This window comes from Rattus norvegicus, chromosome 4 (genome assembly GCF_036323735.1).
Source record: "Rattus norvegicus strain BN/NHsdMcwi chromosome 4, GRCr8, whole genome shotgun sequence".
In the NCBI taxonomy this organism is placed as follows: Eukaryota; Metazoa; Chordata; class Mammalia; order Rodentia; family Muridae; genus Rattus; species Rattus norvegicus.
In genome coordinates, this window is record NC_086022.1 from 120,724,175 (window position 1) to 120,744,481 (window position 20,307).

Sequence of the window (20,307 nt, forward strand, 5' to 3'; positions counted from 1 at the left end):
ATCATCCACGCTTAGGGACTACATCTTCGTCCTCTTTGGCTCTTATGCCAAGTCTTACATATGGCACAATGTGCTCAGCATACAGCTACTGAAGGATGCACATCGTTTACATGGGATGACATCATAATTAGGAAGCTTAAAATAACCAACAATTTCTTTTTCAATGAACTGTGATCATATACCATCTGCTTAACAGTGATGCCACCAATGGACAGAACTCTGCGGAGGAATGTGTGCGGGCAAGCGAACACTCCCAAGTGTCAGCACACCAAGGAAGAAACAGCTCCCATCCACTTCACACGGGGTTCAAAGCCTCTCAATCTAAACAACAGCTTTTGGTCAAGCATTTTCAACAATTTCTAACAAATGGCATGTCTATACATTTTGTTTAAAGGTCCCTGAAGCGGAATGTCACTTCTGTTTTGGAGGTGTGCACAGAGCCCCAGGCACCACGACACTGGTGAGTGGTGGCATACTTACCAACTGCAGCATGCAAGCTGCTGCCAAAATGGCGACAACCCTGCTGGGCTTTATTAAGACGTCATCTCGATACAGTGATCCAAATGCAACCTGCAGTGCTGAAAGCAAAAGTGCACACAGAGTGAAATGCTGCCTGCAGAAGCAAGAAGGACGTTAGCCTGCCCCTGGAGAAGCATCAGGAACTAACATGGCAGCCATGGTTACTGATGGTACTGATACATAACCTTGCTTGCTGGAAAGGATTCTGCCAACTCCAGCCACATTTTCTCTGTCTAATCTTGACAGAGTCAGGGGTTAGAATTAAGGCATCCTGGAACAGAGCTGCGTCAGAACTGCTGAGTACATCAACTCTAAGTATAGGTGCACAGCCCATCACTCTATGATGATACTTCTTTAGGAGTGGGTAAGGCTCTCACTATGTAGATCAGGCAGGTCTCCAATTCACAGCATCCTCTTGCCTCAGCCTCCTCAGGGCCAGAATTACAGACCTGTGGCCCCATGCCACTAAGGTGTGTGTTTAACTTCTGACCACCTCTGTGCCTGCTCACACCCCAGTCCTCACATCTAAGACCACTCCTCCTCCAATGCCACTCTCATTGATATTCTTCAGTTTGCTTTATAAACACCTCAAGCTTCTTTGCCTCTGGAGAAAGCCTTGGGTTTCTCCACTTGGCACGTCAAAGGAGATGAGCAGCAGGAGTAGGGAGGAACAGGAGAGGAGAGTCTGTCTGCACGGAGGCTCACTGAGCTGTTCTCACAATCCCTTACCCTTTCCTCATCTACTTTTATTTTGTGGTGTTAGAGAGCAAGCCTTAAACAGGGCAGGAAAGCTCTCTTAGCATTTAGCTGTGTCTGGGGCCCTCACTGCAGCCTTTATAAAAAGTAGTCATGCTTTCTGTGCTCTCCCACCTCCTTCAATCCCAGGCTGACACACTCACAAAGACACAGGAGCAGACTGACTGAACTCCGAGGACTAAATGGAGACAGGAGACACAACAGATAAACTAAGGAGAGAATTAATATGAAATACTCACCTTCTAGTATATCACACAACCTTTCCCCTGGCCTATAAGGCTAGAATATTTACTTTTTACCAAAAGAACAATAAGGTTATGCTTTTACGATTTTTATAAGTAGTAATTATGGAGGTCATACCTTCTATATCAATGTTCTGGTCAGGAATCTCCAGTTCAATAATATTCATGCTGGATTCTTTCCAAGAACCACTGAACATACTAGAAAAGTAGCCAGACTGGAAAAAAAAAGTCAATGATTAGCCAGCACTTTGTCTTTTTTCCTATTTTTAACTCCAAGCATCTACTTTATCAAAACAAATCTAACATATCATTTCAAGAGAAAAAGACCTTCAAAACCTGTACAACAAGAAGTTAAATAAGGCCATTATGAGGTAGAGTGAACTAAGTGTTCAATGTGATAGATATTATTGCAAAACTAAAGCAGGGACTTACACTACTCTCAGAATCCAGACTCCACATCACTATGAACCTGGGCGGCCTCTCAGCAGGCAGAGCAGTCCCTGAGGTACACAAGCACGACAGCATGCACACGGACTGCTTCTGTACTCAGGAGAGTCACGGATCAAGCCCTCCTCAAACCACCGACTCTCTCCTGTGGCCTCAGTAGCAAGTAAGGACCCGGAGAACTCTCATACTGAACCTAAAAGGGGGTACTCCAAAGAAATCTGAGACCCACGGTTTAACTGTATGTGCCCACAAAGGATTCCGAACCCCAGCACGATAGAAATCTCTTGCTCCCTGCCACAGTCATTCCTTGAATCAGCACTGCAGTACTTTAGGACGCATCACGTATTAGCTAATTAAAAGTTCCATTTCGGGGTTGGGGATTTAGCTCAGTGGTAGAGCGCTTGCCTAGCAAGCACAAGGCCCTGGGTTCGGTCCCCAGCTCCGAAAAAAAAAAAATAAAGTTCCATTTCATATCACAAACATATAAATTAAAATAGGATATCAGCCCTCAGTATTTATGCTCATCTGTTTGCTCTATGGCTCCAAGATACAGTCAACTGTTGGCTTAAATTTTACTTTTAATGACGGTTTTTAAATGCTTTAACCTTCTTTCTACCCCCCGACCCACCAGAGGTAGTGGGGAAGAAAGGCTACAGGGGAAGTGCACCTGTTTAGAAAGGTGCTTTGTAGCAAATCTCATCCACATTGTCTGAAAATTAGCAGTTCAGTTCACAGTCAGCAGCAGCATCTCAATCCAACCCAAACACTTCATGGATATACCAGTAGTCTGGCTCGGTAGCGTCGGGCTAGCAGCAGCAGTGACACAACCTAGCAGAGACAGCCAGGTCTCAGTAAATTGGCGTGAGTCGGCTGGAGGAATCTGGACCACCAAGGACAGCAGGAGAGGCTCTCAGCTGTGTCTCTCTCAACAAACTCAAGATCACTGAACACCAAGACCAAGAGCAGCTGCAGAGCTGGCTCCACCAGCCGGCACCGCGCCATCGACTGCGTCTTCATACTCCCTCCAAACACTGCATGCCCTCCACAGGTCTTGCCTCAGCATCTGAGTCTGAGCAAACCTCCACGTGCACCTGTCTCAGCTGACATCACTCTGCCAATCAGCCTGCTCCACCGACTCGTCAAGAAGCTGCTGCACACCACCAGTTTTTTGGTATATTTTCTCTCCATGGAGTACTGACAAATGCAGCTCAACAACATATGAAAGCAATACATGTGTGTCATTAGCAAAGAATCTTTTATCATGTAGCTTTTACATGCTTGCTTTAGTGAGACATCTTGTTGCCTGTGTTTACTTCATCAAAACATTCTTTCACGAGTGCCTTAGCCTTTTACTTGTGTCTGGTTTAGTAAAACATTCTTTTACTTGTGTTTGTTTCAGGAAAACACTTTTTTACATGTTTCCCCCCAAGCAACACCATAACACAACTGACTTTCCAAAGAACCCTTAAGTTTTTACTTCAGTCAACACTAAGTCAGATGCTCAAGGACCTCAGCTCTGCTCTGACTGTGCATGGGCTCACACACTCAAGTCTCCTGTAGGTCACTGGTAGTGCCTACCACGTAGATGCTGTGTAATTGCCACATTCTGGCTGAGCAGATGACAAAAGCCCTACATGGTCAGAACAGATACAACTGCCTTTTTTTCAAATATTTGTAACACAGAGTTGTTACATCTCAAGTTGTGGAACTGCAGATACAGGGGGTCAGCTGTTCATGGCCCACAGCTAGGATGCAGACAATGGTTCTGTCTGAAGGTACTGTCATGGATTGTGAGACTTTAATAATAATCAACCAGGTTTCACAGAAGACATTCTTTAAGTTAGTAAGAGGTTGTGCTTTTTCTTTTAGGGGTTCAAAAGACAGCTACAGTTGGTGTTGGTATTCTGATGTACACCTTGGATTACATAATCTTTGGGATTTTTTTTTTAAAGGATTTCATCTTTTTTAGGACTAAATTCTTCAAATAAATTTGTTCAAAGATAAACTTTTAAAAGTTTTGATTAAAATGTGGGAGGAGGGGCTGGAGAGATGGTTCAGCAGTTACAAGAACTTGCTGCCCTTTTTGAGGACTGGAGTCATTTCCCTGCATCCACTCAGGCAACTCACAACCACCTCAAAATCCAGCCTCGGGAGATCTGACGCCCTCCACAGGCACTGTTCTCAATTGAATAAACCCACACACAGACTTACATATAAACACATCAATTTTAAATAGTGAAAATAAAAATAAGTCAAAAAATCTAATTAAGTGTGAAAGAAAAAATACTTTTTAAACATCTCTGGAACAATTTAGCTCTATTGTCTTTGCTCCCATTATTCTCTGACAATGAGGGAAGCACTAACTCCATAGGTAAGAGCCATGAGGTCTAGCACAGTGAATAAATGAAACTTGAGTGGAATGAGGTATCCGAGGCTGGGAGAGGTGGCTCGGGAGTGGGGGTGGGGTGTGTGTGAGGTGGGTACATGTGCTTGCTGCCACAACTGACAACTGACTTCCCACAATCCACAGGGAAAGAGAATCAACTCCCTCCAGTTATCCTCTGACACACCACCATGGCAAGCATGTGCAGACACACACATAAAATAAGTAATACTAATAAATGTAAATGTTTTAAAAAGAAAAAAAAGTCTGAGCTCTTAGAGCCACATTGTGTTCTATTTTGAAAATTCTGAGCCATTTTGAAGGGTAAAGTAACAACGGGGGAAAAGTCAAATGGACACATCAGTTAAATGACAGCTACAGCATCTGCAGGTCTCCTCTGTAACTCCACTGGATTGTCTAGGAACAGGAGTAACATCAACTCCCCACTCACTTTCTACAAAGCAACATTTGAGGGAAATGTATTCAAATAGTTATAAGAGAAATGTAATAACCTTAACCTAAATAGTACAAATTTTCCTCCAATTCTTCCACTTTCCTGCAAAAAGGCACTAACACAAGCTTTTGACAAGAGGCAGTAATGGGTAGTATGACAAAGAATTTAAAAATCTGTTGTGAAGGCAGAAGCCAGCTTTCATTCCCAGTGCCCACCATCTTTCTTCCTAGCAGATACTCTATGAGGGGAGAGCTCACTATGAAATCCAAACAAACCACAGAACATACTCCAGTGTGCCCGGGCTTCCTTCTCCAACCTAGGACATCAGGGAAATACTCACTTGACATAAGTAGATTTTGTGTAAGCTCCACTCTTCACCTAGAGCACAGATCTTAATGTCACTGTTTTCACCATTCAAAAACAGCGTTTGGTAGATGTATTTCGATGTGCTCTTTAATTTTTTCCTGTTAAGAAAAACACCAAGTTACATAAGCAAACAGCTCAGCACTAGACTAGCGTCACCAGGCCCTGTCCAATGCCAGCATATTAAAGCATGCAACATTTCACCGGTTTTTCATACACCAGTAAGTCTCATTTTTGTCCTGTTTCTGTGAGGTCCAGCTTCCCTACTGTGTGAATGAGAAGATATGGGAGAGGGGAGAGGGATGTCAAGAGAGGTTACACTAGGTGCTCTTACTAGCTGATGGATGAGGCAGACATCTATATACACCCTATATAAGTTGTTGGTTCTAAGCCAATTTAAGTTATTTGCTCAATAAACAAAGACAGGCTAGCGATCACACTTACTAGAGTAGAGTCACTGTTGCTGCAGGAAACTGCCACTCAACTATAATCCAGTTGGAGGAGTGCCTGCCTTGAACACATAAGGCCCTGGTTCAACCCTCAACATCAGAAAACAAAACTTAGATTCAAGCTTATTTCAGCTTCAAACTAAACTAATTAAAACTAGTTTTAAATTCATTGGTTTTCCCCACAACACAAATGGTTTGCAACCCTAGATCAAAGCTTTTTAAAACTATGCTAAGGATATGTATGTTAGAGGCACTGGTGGGGCAGAACCATGAACTATGGAAGCCCTGCAACACCCAGAGCATCATCTATTACATCTGCAAGTGGTTTCTACATGTGACTTATTTTAGTACAGGAACTGAAAAGCTTGGCACCCACAGGGTTGAGGACCTAACTCAGTGCTTGCCCAGCATACACAAGATCCCTGGGCTCACCCCTTACCACCATATACACCAGGCATAGTGGAATAGGTCTGAACTCCCAGCACTGGGGAGGTATGGAAAGGACAATCAGGAGTTCAAGGCCATACCTTGCTCAATAGCAGTTTCACGGCCAGCTTGGACTACATGAAGCCCTACCTAAGAAAAAAGAGTTTGCAATTTCTGCTCAAGATGATCTGGTAAGTAAGAGTATGGTCATGGTGGTCAGCAGGAGCTGATTTACTTTAAAAAGACAAATTTTCAAAAGATGTATTTACTTATGTGTCTGTAAATATGTGCACACATGTGTAGGTGCACACTTTGTGCATGTAGAGGTCACAGGAGGCAGTGGATGTCACCCTTTATCACTCCCCATCTACTCTTCTGTGTGTCTGTTTGCTTGAGACAGGGTTTCTTTCTCTGTGTAGCCCTGGTTGTCCTGAAACTCACTTTGTAGATCAGGCTGGCCTCAAATTCACAGAGATTCGCCTGCCTCTGCCTCCCACATGTTGGGATTAAAGACATGCATCCCCACAGCTGGTACCACCTGTTCCTTTAAGTCAGGTTCTCTCCCTAAATCTGGAGCTTATATGTTATGATAAGGTAGGAACCAGAAAGCCCCCAAGATCCTCCAGTCTCTGTCTTCTCCATGCCTCTCCCCAGAGATGCCATGTCAGGCATGCACAGCACATCTGTTAGGTTGCATGAATGCTGGATTCAGATCTGACCTCCATTCCTCACGATAGTGGAGCAAGGGCTTTTTACTATTGAGCAGTCTCATCAGTCTGAGCTAACCTATCTTAAATTTTCTGATGACTTCTGATAGCTTTTCTAGTAGTTTAAACATTTAAAATCTCTGGTGCTGGACAGATAGATGAGTGGTTAAGAATACTGGATTCTCGGGGCTGGGGATTTAGCTCAGTGGTAGAGCGCTTACCTAGGAAGCGCAAGGCCCTGGGTTCGGTCCCCAGCTCCGAAAAAAAGAACCAAAAAAAAAAAAAAAAAAAAAAAATACTGGATTCTCTTTCAGAAAACCTTGATTTGATTCCCAGCGTCTAAATGGCTATTCACAAGTCTATAACTCCACACACCCACACAACAACAACAACAACAACAACAACAACAACAACAACAACAACAGCAGCAGCAGCAGCAGCAGCAAAACCTTTTAAAAATCTCTTTCCAGAAAGAAAATAATTGCAGAATGTGGTAGTTTTAATTGCTAACTTGACACAATCTAGATTCACTTGATGATAAAATTTCAAGGAGAGATTTATTGTCTAAATTGGGTTGGCCTGTGGGTTTGTCTGTGGGTTATCTTTTTTTTTTTTTTAAAGGTATTTTATTTATTTACTTAATGTATGGGAGTACACTGTCGCTGTCTTCAGACACACCAGAAGAGGGCATCAGATCCCATTACAGATGGGTGTGAGCCACCATGTGATTGCTGGTAATTGAACTCAGGACCTCTGGAAGAGCAGTCGGGTGCTCTTAACCACTGAGCCAACTCTCCAACTCCATAAAGGAGTACCAGTCCCAATGAGCCAGCCAGGAGGTTTATCTTGATTATGTTAATTAACGTGGGAAGATCCACCCATTATGGGTAGTACCATTCCCTAAAAAAGGTGTCTAAGCTGTGTAAGCATGGAGGAAGCCAGCAGAGTCTGCATGTGTTAGCTCACTGCTCTCTGCTCTTGGCTGCATACAATGTGCTAGCTGGGGTTCCTCTATCTTGACTTCTCTGCAATGACGGACTGTAAATTGGAACTTTGAGCTAAAATGAACCCACTATATCCCTAAACTGTTTGTCCTGGTGTTTTTCTGCAGCAAAAGAAAGTGGTTATAGTGGTGCATACCCATAACCTCACTGCTCCTAAAACAGGAAGGAAGATCAAGAGTTCAAGGTTAGCCTTAGCTAAACAGCAAATTGGAAGCCAGTCTGGGTTAAATGAGACCTTGTCATGAAACAAACCAAGAGGAGTTACTGTTTCACCTTGTGTCCAGAATCTGTTTTCCTACTCAGGGCTCTCCAGAATATACAGCAAAGGCACACACACCCACGATGTTCTAGAAAATCCTGACTAATAAATCATTAATTCCAAACACAGGGTGAAACACACACACACACACACACACACACACACACACACACACACACACGCACACACACACACACACACACGCACACACACACACACAGGAAATGCATTAGAAAAGTGAACAGGTTATGGTCCAGCCAGTTCAACAATGGCTGTCTACCAACAGAAGGTCTATGAATCCAGTAGTTGTTCAATCCAAGAGGCTGCCCAGAAAACATAGCCCAGATTAAAGGTATATCTTCCCACCTCAAAAGGTCTGGATTAAGGGTGTATCTTCTTCTTGTCTCAAAAGATCCAGATTAGAAGTGGGTCTTCCCACTTCGAATGACTTACTCCCTCACAGGTGCAAACACATACCCAGCCCCGGACTTTAGTTCATTCCAGACATAGCTGACAACTAAGAATAGCTTTTCTATATCAATTAGCAATCAAGAAAATGCCCCACATGCTTTCTGCCAATTTGATAAAGGCAGTATCCCAATTCAGATTCCCTCACTAATGGCACTGGGCTGTCAAGCTGACAGCTGAAACTAACTAGAAATACTATTAAACACAAAAGCTAAGGAAACGAGTGAACAAGAGTACAAGGGGAAACTTAGAACCCAGGGAAATCAGAGTTTTTTAAAATATATATTCATATGCTTGGAACTCTCAAATGACTGTGCTTATAGAATGATAATGGGGCACAGTAGCAAAGGATTACTCAGAACAAAAAAGAGCTATTTAGAAACAAGCATTTGAGTCTCTGGATTGTCAGGATTCACTAATTACCAAGCTGTCAAAAGACTCCCATTAAAATACAAAAGAAAAAACTTTCAAAACTTCAGAGGAAAAAAAAATGGTCACTCAAAAAGAAAACAGAATTAGACCAGGACCAAAGCCTTCAATCATGCTTAGGCCAGAGGACAATGGACCAGTATCATTAAAGGCTCGGTAGGTAAAGGTTCCTGTTGCCAACACTAAGGGCCCAAGTTTGGTGCCTGGAACATTCATGGTGGAATAGGAGAATCAATAGTGTACACACATGCACACACATCAAATAAAAATACAATACTTTTAATAAAGAGTAGATGATTATTGACAACACAAGTTCTGCACCTAAGGCTCAATGTGGACACAAGAGGAAGAGGGAGCAGAAAGATTGTAAGAGCTAGAAGAATAGAAAGTTTGCTGAGAGATTTTCACATCCTAGAAACATCAGGGAAGCTACAAAGATAAAGTCTCACCACCATAGCAACCTAAACAAGATCTGAAGTGGATGACACCAAGTACATACTAACCTGGAAGAGGGAAATGTCATTGGGCCTTGAATCTGATAGACAGCAGGGATAGACGGATACAGGGGAAAGGTTAAAAAGGGGGAAATGATGTAATTATATTTTAAATTAAAAAATAAAAACTATAAAAAAGAATAGATGTTTAAAGATATGGAAAGTCATATTAAGTACCATAATCAGTTAGAGGAAGAATAAACTGAGACTACATTTATATCACCCTTTTCCACCCTTTCATGAAAAAATACTTGATGATGCAGTTCTCCGAGAAATAAAAGGAGAGAAGTTATTGAAAACCAGAGTCTACTCAGAGATGGGGTCAAAGTCTCAGTAATAATCCTTAGAAGTAGGAGACCTAGACTGGAGTAAGAGGGCAGGACTATGTAGGTGGTCTAGGGTTCGAAGCAGGTTCTATGCTAGGGTAATTGAGAAAAAGTTCAAGATATGATGAAAGGATATTATTTTATCAATGGAAGCAAAAATAAAAAAATAAATAAAAAGGAAGCTAGAAACTCTAGGACAATAAGAAGCTTTTAAAAGGGGGGCACTGACTTCAAGTCCAGTACTAGGGAGGAAGATAAAAGGCAGAAATATCTTTGGGAGTTCCAGGCCATCCAGAGATGCACAGTGAGACAATGAAGGGGGTGGTGTAGGTGAGATGGCTCGCAGGTGAAGGCCTTATCCACCAAACCTGAAGACTTAAGTTCAAACCCTAAAACCCACATGGTGCAAGGAGAAAACTCCCTCAGGCTGTCTGTGATTGCTGCACATGAACTGTAGCAGAGGCCTCTCTCAAACATAGATAAATGTCGATATTTATGTAAATAGTTATATACGACAGAAACAATACAAACAGAAACAGTTCAACTGGAAGCACATAACCTAGGCTGTCCTTGAACCTGTTAGTCTCCTGTCCCAGCCTCCTGAGTGCTGGGATTATAGCTATGTGCCACAATGCCTGATCTATTCCTGTACTTTTTTTGTTTTTTTAAAGATCTCTTATCATTATATTTTGTCTTTGACAGTTCTTTGTTGGTATGATTTATGTTAAAATTTCCTTGCTAAAATAATTGTTTTTCTTTTTTAAATGTTCCCTGCCATATATTTAAAAAATTATATTAAATATTCATGGCCTACATACTAATCAAAAGGCACAGACTGTCTTGTTGGATTAAAGAAAAGCAAGACTTAACTATATGCTGTATATATACTTACCTTAAACATAAAGACACAAACAAAGGCTAGGCAGATTATTGTCAAAGTGCTTTTCAAGTAGAAAGTTAAATGCAAGAACAAACAAACACCCAAAAAAAGCCAGGTGGGGTTGCTAGTATCTGTAATCCTATTGGGGCAGGTGGAGGGGCAGAAACAGGAAGCAGATACTTGGACCTTGCTGGCTGGCTAGATTAGCCAATCAGAACCCTCCAGTTTTAAAAAGGTAAGATGGAGAGAAATATAGAAAGACCCACTGTTGATCTCTGGCCTCTGCATGCAAGCACATCTGTGCATGTGTGCATATGCAAAAAGTGAAAAGACGGTACTGCTGGTGAAAAGACACAGCTTAGTGGTAAACTGCTTCTGTAGAACTTGGAAAAGGCCCTGGGATATGGGAGGGGAAGTCTGAGGGATGGTTGGTTGATGGGATATGGTTGGAAAGGGTATTGAAAAGGTACATCAAACAATTACCAAAAGAAAGTGGGAGTGGCTAAGCCACTAAGGCTGAAGAAGGATGCATGCCTTATGACATAAGGGCCTGTTCATGGAAGAGTTCTAATACTGAAGGCACAAAAGACAGGCACTATGGGCCTAGAGAGGTGTCTCAGTGATAAAGAGCACATACTACTCTTACAAAGGACCCAAATACATTTCCCAACACCCATATTAGGGAGTTCACAACACCCATGTAACTCCAGCTCCAGACACTGCAGAAATGTACACAAACCCACATACAGACATACTCATAAATAAAAATAAATATTGTAAAAAGGGGAGGGGCAGCCAACACACTTGTGTTCACTCTCAGGTTATGATAGTCTCAATACTCCCAGCCCCTCCTTCCTCTTCTCTCCAGGGTCTCTGTAGATAGCTCAGGATGGCCTTTAACTCACTTTGTGGCCCAGGCTGACCTCCAACTTGATTCTCTTGTCTCAGCCACCAGTGTAGATATTACAGGATTATAATACCTTGCTAATTATAATACATTCTGTGGAACTCTTTGAGGTTACAGTAATATTTCCACTTTATGTATCAAAATGAGTATATTAAGTGCAGAATATAGATAGGAATTCGGAATTGGAGCACATTAGAACATCCATCTTGGAATATAATCACACATAAGACCCTAATCAAAGGTTATATTAATCTAGTTTTTAACCTAAGATATTTACATGTTAGTTCTTCCACTGAGCTCTACTTCTAGCACCTACACTTTTTTTTATCAACAAAAATGCAATGTCCCTGTAGCAAAATATTGAGCAGATCCTTTTTAAAAAATTCATTGAAAAATTACATCTGTGTGACTCTAACAATGATCTTAAAAAGAGAAAAAAGAGCAAGCAGATTCTTTACATGAAAGTATATTCTGGTACACCCCACATCTATATCACAAGCAATGATTTTCTTCAACTCTTCCCTCAAAAAATCTTATGCAATCTACACAGATCGCAGCCCACCTCAACAAGCAGACTTTGCTCTTAATTGAGTGAATGTATGTAACTGTCAATCTTCATCACTGGTCCATCTAGCGACAACACAGAGAGATGTCCATCTCTGGCACTACTTATGCTTCTTTCTTTACTGATTTAAAGCTAGTGATGCACACTAAGTTTTCCCGTGGCTACCCTACTCAGAAAGCAAATGCCTGCTACGCAAGGGGCGCGGAAGCTCTGGCTAGTCCTTTTAGGCTCAGGTTGAGACTCTGACACTCACGAAGCTTCTGTTTAATGTGCAGAACCCTAGGCTTTTCAGTTTCCGCACTGATCCAGGTCCACCCAGCAGCGCTAGCTCCTGCATTAACCCAGGTCTGTCTGCTAATGCTCAGCTCCCGCACTGACCCCAGGTCTGCCCGGCACCCGCCAGCTTCCTCACCGACCCAGGTCCGCCTGCAAACGCCCAGCTCCCTTCTACTCCGCGCGCGCTCACCTCCCGCACCGACCCTCCCCGTGCGGCAACCCCGCACTCTCCCGTCAGGCCCCCCAGGTGCGGGATGCTCCGTACCTGCGCGGCGTGTTCAGCAGCCTCTGCTGCTCGTCGCCCTCGTCCTCGTCTTCGTCTGTCTCTGACTCGGGGTGACAGTAGCAGAAAGTGCCGCTGCTGCGCTTGCGCTTGCGGCCGCCGGGACAGTAACAGAAGCCGTGGGCCGCATCTTCGCCCGCGTCCGATCTGCGGGCCGAGCCCCCAGCACCGGGCGTGGGTTCGGGCTGCTCTGTGCGCCCCGCGGGCCGCAGGACCCGGCTGCTCAGAGCGCCCATGGCTCCGGCGCCTAGGGAGCACTGAGGGGCCGCCACGCCATACCTGTCGCTCCACCGCCTACTCTGCCGCCGCCTCGCGCGCAGCCCCAACCGTCGCCGCGAACGCAGTCACCTCCATCCTCAGCCCCGCCCGTCGCGCCTTAGCCGACCGGCTTCTCAAGACCTCGCCCCCTCGTTCTCCCAACAAAGCGCGCGCCGCAGGGCGCAGGCGTACGGCGAGCCTCCGGAAGGGGCGGGGCTGCTGACAGAGGAAAGAGCTTGCGCTGCCGGTTGCGCATGCGCAGGCTGCTAGCACAGCTAGGCAGAAAACAGCCGCAGGGCGTGCATTACTTCCGCGGTTCCGGCGTTAGCTGAGGGGCGTGGGCACCGTGTGCCTGTGCTTAAGCGATCTGGGAATCTCTGTCGTTAGTTCTTCCCGTAAGATTCCGGGGTCTTATCCATCCCTGTGCGGTTAAAGAGAGAACGGACTTGTCATCATGGCCTTTGCTTCCCTTCCGGGCTGTGGAACCCGACTGGCCTGGATAGATGCCCATCACCCAGCTGTGTTGACAGGGTTCAGTCTGGAGTCTCAGCCAGCCTCCAGGTCCTGGCCTTCTGGTGCTTTGTTTTGGTTTAATTATTTTATCGTGTCAGTGTCTCATACTACAAACTGACCTTCGACTCACTGTAGAGGTTGATCTTGAACTTCTGATTTCCTGTGTTTACCCTTTGAAAACTGGGGTTACAGGCATGTGTCACATCAACTTCTTGGACCTGAAATGCTGGGTATCCAACACAAGGCTTCCTGCTAAGCAAGCATTCTACCAACTAAGCTACATCCCTAGCCCTCGATTTTTTTTTAATTTTTCAAGGAAGAGTGTCACTCTGAAGCCCAGGCTGCCCTGGAACTCTAAGTCAGAAGTGTGCCTGTCTCAGCCTCTGAGTACTAGGAGTTAAGGCATTGAAATACCATACCTGCCTTCTATACTTTTCAAAGTAAAATGTTTATAATGGAGTGTTTCAAACAGAACAATACAAATGCCTATGAACCCATATTGGCTTGGAATTTTATCATACTTAATTTTGATTCACTCTCCTCGCCCCTTTAGCTTCATTGATATATAGTGGGGAATGAGAAAACCCTTGTGTACTAACCCTGTTTCCATCCTCTCCCTCTCTGTGCCATTTCTATATGTGTCTTTACACGCATACTCATAAGCATGCTTTTCTGCTACACATTCAGACATATAATTTAAATGGAACCATTGACCATCCCAAACCTATGATTTAGAACCTTTCTCCTCTCCTAAAATTATACTTTGAATGAAATCTCTAGTTATTGTCACCACTCACTGTTAGATGCATCACCCTCTCACTGAGGGGCTTCAGTTGTTTCTACGTTGATGCTCTTTCATGAACGCTATGTGCAAAAGCTTCATCAAGCAGATCCCAAAAACAGACTTTCTGAGAAGTTCTGAACTTTATGAGTTCTTGCCAGTTTTTTCCTTCCTGGAACTGACTGCATCAACCCACCATTTGCACTCCCCTTTGGCAGTAATGTCCTTTGCAGGCCACTGAGGAATTGAGTTTATTCATGCCAGAGAAGTTCTGAGAGCATGTGGCTGAGGCAGGTTGAAGTCGGAGGAAGGGAATGGTGGCTGCAGAGGGATATGCTGGCATGTACAAATCTGAAAGGTGCATGAGGTCATGTTAAAGCATTGTCCAAGCCTTATTTTTTATTATGGCAGCTTGCTATTCTTGTAACATGGTGATTTGGTTGAACACAATAAAGTACAGTAGTAACTGATCTCCCCTTCTTCCTGGATGAGTGAGGAGATGGTTAAATGTTGATGTCAGCATCCTTGAGCATATTCAGATGAGCTTCTGCTTCTGTTGAAAAGGATGCTGTGTTTGATTGTGGTCCGAAGCTTTGAAGCACTACTTGGCATCTCCTTCCTTGGAGGTCTCACTGTTTAAACATAACAGATTTGATAGCTTGTTGGTAAGGTGAGGTCCAGCTTGTCTCCACTAGGTCATCTTCATGTGAATCCGGTGGTTATACGGTTTTGTTCTAGGGATATTTCATTTTTTTAATAACGGTTTTAGCTGACATTCATGGAGAGAATGAATCCTTAGAACTGTGCCATTAGTGAAAGGAAATCCTGTCTAGAGTATGTTTCTTTACAAAGCTGTGTCACACCATCCTTTGGGCCCTCTGCTGGAAAAGTAGAATCAAGTCTCAAATAATGCCTTTTAAATTGTAGCCTCTAGTATTATAGATGTAGGACAGTACTGTATCATACCTCTGTGGATGTAAAATAGCTTGTACCTGCTTTATGATACGTAGTAGTGACCGTGCTTTATCAGAGCTGTTTTTAATGATGTTGCTCAGAATGTTTTCTTTCCAGATGATGATTGAGAAGCTAATTTTAAAAAAAAATGGTGCCAGGTACCACAAGAGTAACAGAACTGTGCTGTTTTCTCGGGGTTTTTTTTTTTTTACTTTTTTTTTTTAATGGAGTGTGCTGGATGTCTCTACAGTTTTGTTCAGATGACTGCAGAACCTGGAAAAGCTGTTGCTGCTGTTGATGCATAACACACTGCTATTATTGGTCTTTTTATATAAATATAAATATATATATACAGATATATAATTTGAATTTTTTGAAACTTTAGCTGTGCTGTCAACTTTGGAAAAAAGTATCCCCGTTTACTGTGTTGAGTTGGCACTGTACAGAAATTAACAGCCATATTGGTCTAGAAATGTTGAACTTAAGTTTTTTCCATTTGTACAGGGGTAACACACTGTATTAAATATGTAAGGTCTTATCTACGTGGGTTTGATTACAAAAACTAATAAAGTATTCTCTAAATTAAAAAAAAAAAAGCATTGTCCAAGAGGCCTTGGTGAATGGGCAAGGTAGACTATAACATGGTGGCTTCTAGTGTCACTAAATTCCTAGACGGTAAAACATCCATATGCATCTTGCCTAAGGAAGCACAGGTGAATGGCTCCCTGGTTACTGAGGAGACCCATGGGGACGCCTGTAAACCTTCCAGAGCTGCACAGGACTTAACCTCCACCCACAGAGTACGGGGAGTCTAAGGACAGACCCAGTCTCCTCTGCTCTTCTCCTTGCTGCTACAATCCAGTCAGGGATGATGTAGGAAAGAGAGAATCCCCCATCTCCCTTCCCCAAGCCAGCTTCCCACTGAGGTCCGAACTGACTGAAGAAAGACATCTCAGATTATACCTGGAATTTTGACTCATTACTTTGATGACTGAGATGACATTATTTTGGGACCTTCAGGAGCTACACAGTAGGACTCCTGAGAAGCCAAGAGTGAGCAGAAAATTGTGACTTTCTACCCTCCCCTTGAATTTATACCTACAGATGAGAAAAACAGTCCACTGAAAGCAATCAGCCACAAAACACTGCCCCAGCTGTTGAATTTTGTTCTTAAAATTCTGGTTGAGACATTACTTAATGGTAAAAACGTCTATTAAAACCAAAACAAAGAACCTCATAATGCCTCCAACATGTAATAAAGTTGGAGTAGAGATTCCACAGTCCTGAGGTGGTATCGTTGATACCTGAATCAAGTTAATTGGAGTGACTGATCACATAGGCATGTTGTCAGTGATCCCAGCACCAAAGCAGAAAGCAGAAAGAACAAAGGAGTGCGTGTGTGTGTGTGTGTGTGTGTGTGTGTGTGTGTGTGTGTGTGTGTTCTTTGTACATCTGTAACTTTTGTCTTTTGTGGTGTTGAGAGTACAGGGTGTAACTACCCCGCTGAGCTCCGTTCCTGGCCTTCTATGTGACATTTAATAGAAATGCTACACTGTCTAGAACAGAGGGTCACTATTTTCAGAGAACAAACTAACATGCTAATACCATTGAATTGGCATAAGCATATATAAATGCTAGTGGTTTTGTTGTTTTTTTTGTTTGTTTTGTTAATTTTTGGGTGTGAGAAAGGGGTGTTATTCCTTTGCCTATGTGAGAAGGGAACAACCTGGGGGACTTGGCTCTTTTCTTCTTCCATCCGGGTTCTGGGGACTGAACTCATATTGTCAGGCTTGTCAGCAAGAGCCTTTACCCACTAAGCCATCTCAATTCCATCTGTGTGTGTGTGTGTGTGTGTGTGTGTGTGTGTGTGTGTGTATGTGCCCATATGGAAATCAGAAGCTGACATCAGTGTCTTACTCTCTACATCCTCCTCTTCCTCCTTCTCCCCCTCCTCCTCCTTCTCCTCCTCTTCTTCCTCCTCATTACCACCACCACATGACCATCATCGTCGAGACAGGGCCTTGGGGTTACAGGCACACACTCATTGGCTATGCCTGGCTTTCACATTGGTGCCAGGGATATCAACACCACTCTTCATGCTTGTGCAGCAAATACATAACTCACAGAGCCAGCTCCCCAGATCTTGTTTTGCCCTTTTGAGACAGGGACTCAAATGTCCAATCTGGCCTCGCACAGGCTATGTAGCCAGGGAGAGCCTGAAGTTCCAATCCTCTTGCCTCCACATCTCCAGTGTAAACACTCATCTTATAGAAGCAGGCTGACACATTATTAATGTGTTTCTTCAATAATATTGTTAATTCAAGTAGAAACTTAGTATCCTTAGTAAATTTAGTATTCCTTCAAAAGTAGTTCCTTCCATGGGAAAAAAAAATCTCTAGGGTGGAAAAGTCAAACAGAGAAAGACTACACACTTGGTTAAAGCCACCATTTTTAATTAAAAATGTCTCATGTTGTATACAAACCAAACTTGAGGATTACATGCAAGCACAGTTTCTGAATAAGATCAAAAGGGCACAGTGGGGATCAAATAAACGGTTCAGAGAGATGAACTATTTTTAGCAGAAAAAAACTCTTCTTAGGCAAGCCACACCCAGAGCATCTCATTACCAGGACAACCTTGGCCGAGTCCACTCTTGACCATCACTTGAGCAAGATTAGGGTAGTAACCCTAAAACTGAGGAATGTTCAGCATGACTGACAAACACACGTGGTCTGCCTAGCCACGCTTGAAATTGAACTTGTTTGATGTGCTGGTTACTTTGTTACACCTCACGAGTAGAAAATGGTGGCAGGGTACAATGAGATGAAGCCTGCCCCTACCAGGCTCAGCAACTGTCAGCTAACATGACAGGCAAAGCCAAAGAAAGGGGGCTCATGAGAACTTTGGATCTGTGTAAAATAGGAGACCAGATGGCTAATCTCAGTAAGAGACGCTGATGGTCCCACATAAAGAAATGACTGACTTCCCAGGGAAGAAAATGGCTTCTCTTCTGTTCTGTTCGTACCAAAAAAAGAAAATCTAGAAGGATTTAGTGCATTCAAATCTCTACAAAACACAAACGAGGAAATAATCTGATAAAGACATGGAGCACATTTTAATTTCTAATTCTAAATCTCCACGTATGTCTTAAAAGCTTTGAAAGTACAAGTTTAAGGCATCAAAATGACTAATTATAGACGATAATAACAGTCTGGATCCTAGGAGGCAACTGGAGGCGTTTTAATTGGAAATAAGCATTTGAGATAATGTTAATAGCAGTGCAGAAAAATGAAGTTAAAAACAAAATCAGTGTTAAGAAGCCTTCCGTCCTGCACCTTGCTTTTAATCATCTCCTCCACAGAGAATGAGCAGAACCTTCCTGTAGTCTCCAGAAGTGTCGCCCTGGGAGAAAGGAAAGCACAGTAACCAGCAGGTTAAGATGTTCTTGGCTAGATCACACAGCTCAAAATCACCTAAGCCTCACTGGATTTTCTCCGGTCCTCAAAAACATGTTTTTATTACAAAAGAAATTTTTGGGCTGGAGAAATGACTTTGCCACTCAGAGTATTTCTTGCTCACACATAGAATCTGAATTTGGTTTTTGGTGTTCCCAGCTTCCCATAACAATAGCTTCAGAGGATCTGATGCCCTCTTCTAATCACCCCGGCCTCCGCACACATGAGGCACATAAACATTGTCATAAAGTGAAAATACTAGATTAAAGCTGTGGATCTTTCTAATACTTTTGAAATAAGTTGCAAAATAGACTTCCAGAGAGGTCCTATCATTTCCACATGGAAATGTTTATTGCGGCTTTCCTTATTATTTATTCGTTTATATTTTTGGCACTGGAGATTTAAGGGGGCCTTGTGTGTACACCAAACAAGCAAGACTCTAAGCTTAGTCAGTCAGTTTGGGTGGCTTCTTCTTAATGGGCACCAAAACAGATGGTGCCTCTGACTTTAAGAGTTCAAATTTTACTGCCTGTGACAAGGAATAGTAATATATTATTAGCTTGTGTCAGTGTGGTGTGAAACAGTAAGTATGCGTTAAAGCCGCTCACTAGCACAGTGTTTTGTCACCCTCTTCTTATGGAACTGTCCCAATTAGGTTTCTGCTGCTGTGATAAAGACCACAACCAAAGCAACTTGGGGAGGAAAGGGTCTATTTGTGAAGCCAGGGCAGGAAATCAAGGCAGGAACCTGGCGGCAGGAACTGAAGCAGAGACCGTGGAGGAATGCTGCTTACTGGCTTGCTCCCCATGGCTTGCTTAGCCTGGTTTCTTATAGAATCCAATCCACCTGCCTAGGGGTAACACTGCCCATAGTGAACTGGGCCCTTCCACATCAATCGTCAATGAAGAAAATGTCTCACAGGCTTGCTTGCCTACAGGGCAATCTGACGGGAGTATTTTCTCAGCTAAGGTTTCCCATTCTCAGATGACTCTAGCTTATGTCAAGTCAACAAAAAAGCTAACAAGCACAGGCAGGAGCTTTGTGACAATTTAATCCTTCACGTTCTACCCTATCCCATGTGCATGTACGCACACTCATGTGTGCAGGTGCATGCTGTCAGTCCTTTTATGTGGGTGCAGGGTCCACATGCTTCCATGACAAGCATTTTGCCCATTGAGCCCCCTGCCCCCTGCCCCCTGCCCCCTGCCCCCTGCCCCCTGCCCCCTGCCCCCTGCCCCCTGCCCCCAGCCCTATGTCCCCATGTTTGCATTCTTCTTTCTTTCTTTTTTTCTTTTTTTCTTTTCTTTTTTTCCGGAGCTGGGGACTGAAGCCAGGGCCTTTCGCTTGCTAGGCAAGCGCTCTACAACTGAGCTAAATCCCCAACCCTGCATTCTTCTTTCTTTTAACAGCAGCTCTCAAATAGTCAGTACCTCCCCTACTTTTCAGGATATTTAATTCACAGGTCAAATCTTAATGAGATGTTTGTTGTGTGGGCAACCCAAGCTTCTCTGAAATTAGTCTCAGCTTCATGTCTATGAGATTCTCCAGGCTTCTTAAAGGCTTCTTAGAGAAGCAAAGGCCCAGTTAATGAGGGGTTTAAGGAGTGAGTCAGTTTCACCACCCCCACGCCACCTTAGAACTCCTGGCTGTCTGGTACCAAATAAAGAATGGTAAGTGGGTAGAGGCGGGAGCAGGATGCTGTCTCCTA

General features: G+C 43.4%; 2 protein-coding genes across 10 annotated transcripts in view; both read right to left on the reverse strand.

The window, feature by feature from the left end:
- Positions 1–13,093, reverse strand: part of Gmcl1 (germ cell-less 1, spermatogenesis associated) — a 39,292-nt gene extending 26,199 nt beyond the window's left edge. For 2 of the 4 annotated variants that reach the window (NM_001033931.2, NM_001010956.3), the window contains exons 1-4: positions 12,620–13,083; positions 5,142–5,265; positions 1,636–1,732; positions 481–578 (exon numbers count right to left, since the gene is read on the reverse strand). In NM_001033931.2, the coding sequence (NP_001029103.1) occupies positions 481–578; positions 1,636–1,732; positions 5,142–5,265; positions 12,620–12,873 (573 nt within the window). In that variant the 5' untranslated portion in view covers positions 12,874–13,083. Of the gene's footprint in view, positions 1–480; positions 579–1,635; positions 1,733–5,141; positions 5,266–12,619 lie in introns of all 4 variants that reach the window. The other 2 variants (XR_010065645.1, XM_006236832.5) reach the window with 2 other exon arrangements.
- Positions 13,094–17,575: 4,482 nt separating this feature from the next.
- Anxa4 (annexin A4) overlaps positions 17,576–20,307 on the reverse strand; it is a 56,785-nt gene continuing 54,053 nt past the window's right edge. For 5 of the 6 annotated variants that reach the window (XM_006236841.5, XM_063286727.1, XM_039108397.2 and 2 more), the window contains one exon: positions 17,576–18,546. In XM_006236841.5, the coding sequence (XP_006236903.1) occupies positions 18,487–18,546 (60 nt within the window). In that variant the 3' untranslated portion in view covers positions 17,576–18,486. The remainder of the gene's footprint in view (positions 18,547–20,307) is intronic. The other variant, NM_024155.3, reaches the window with a different exon arrangement.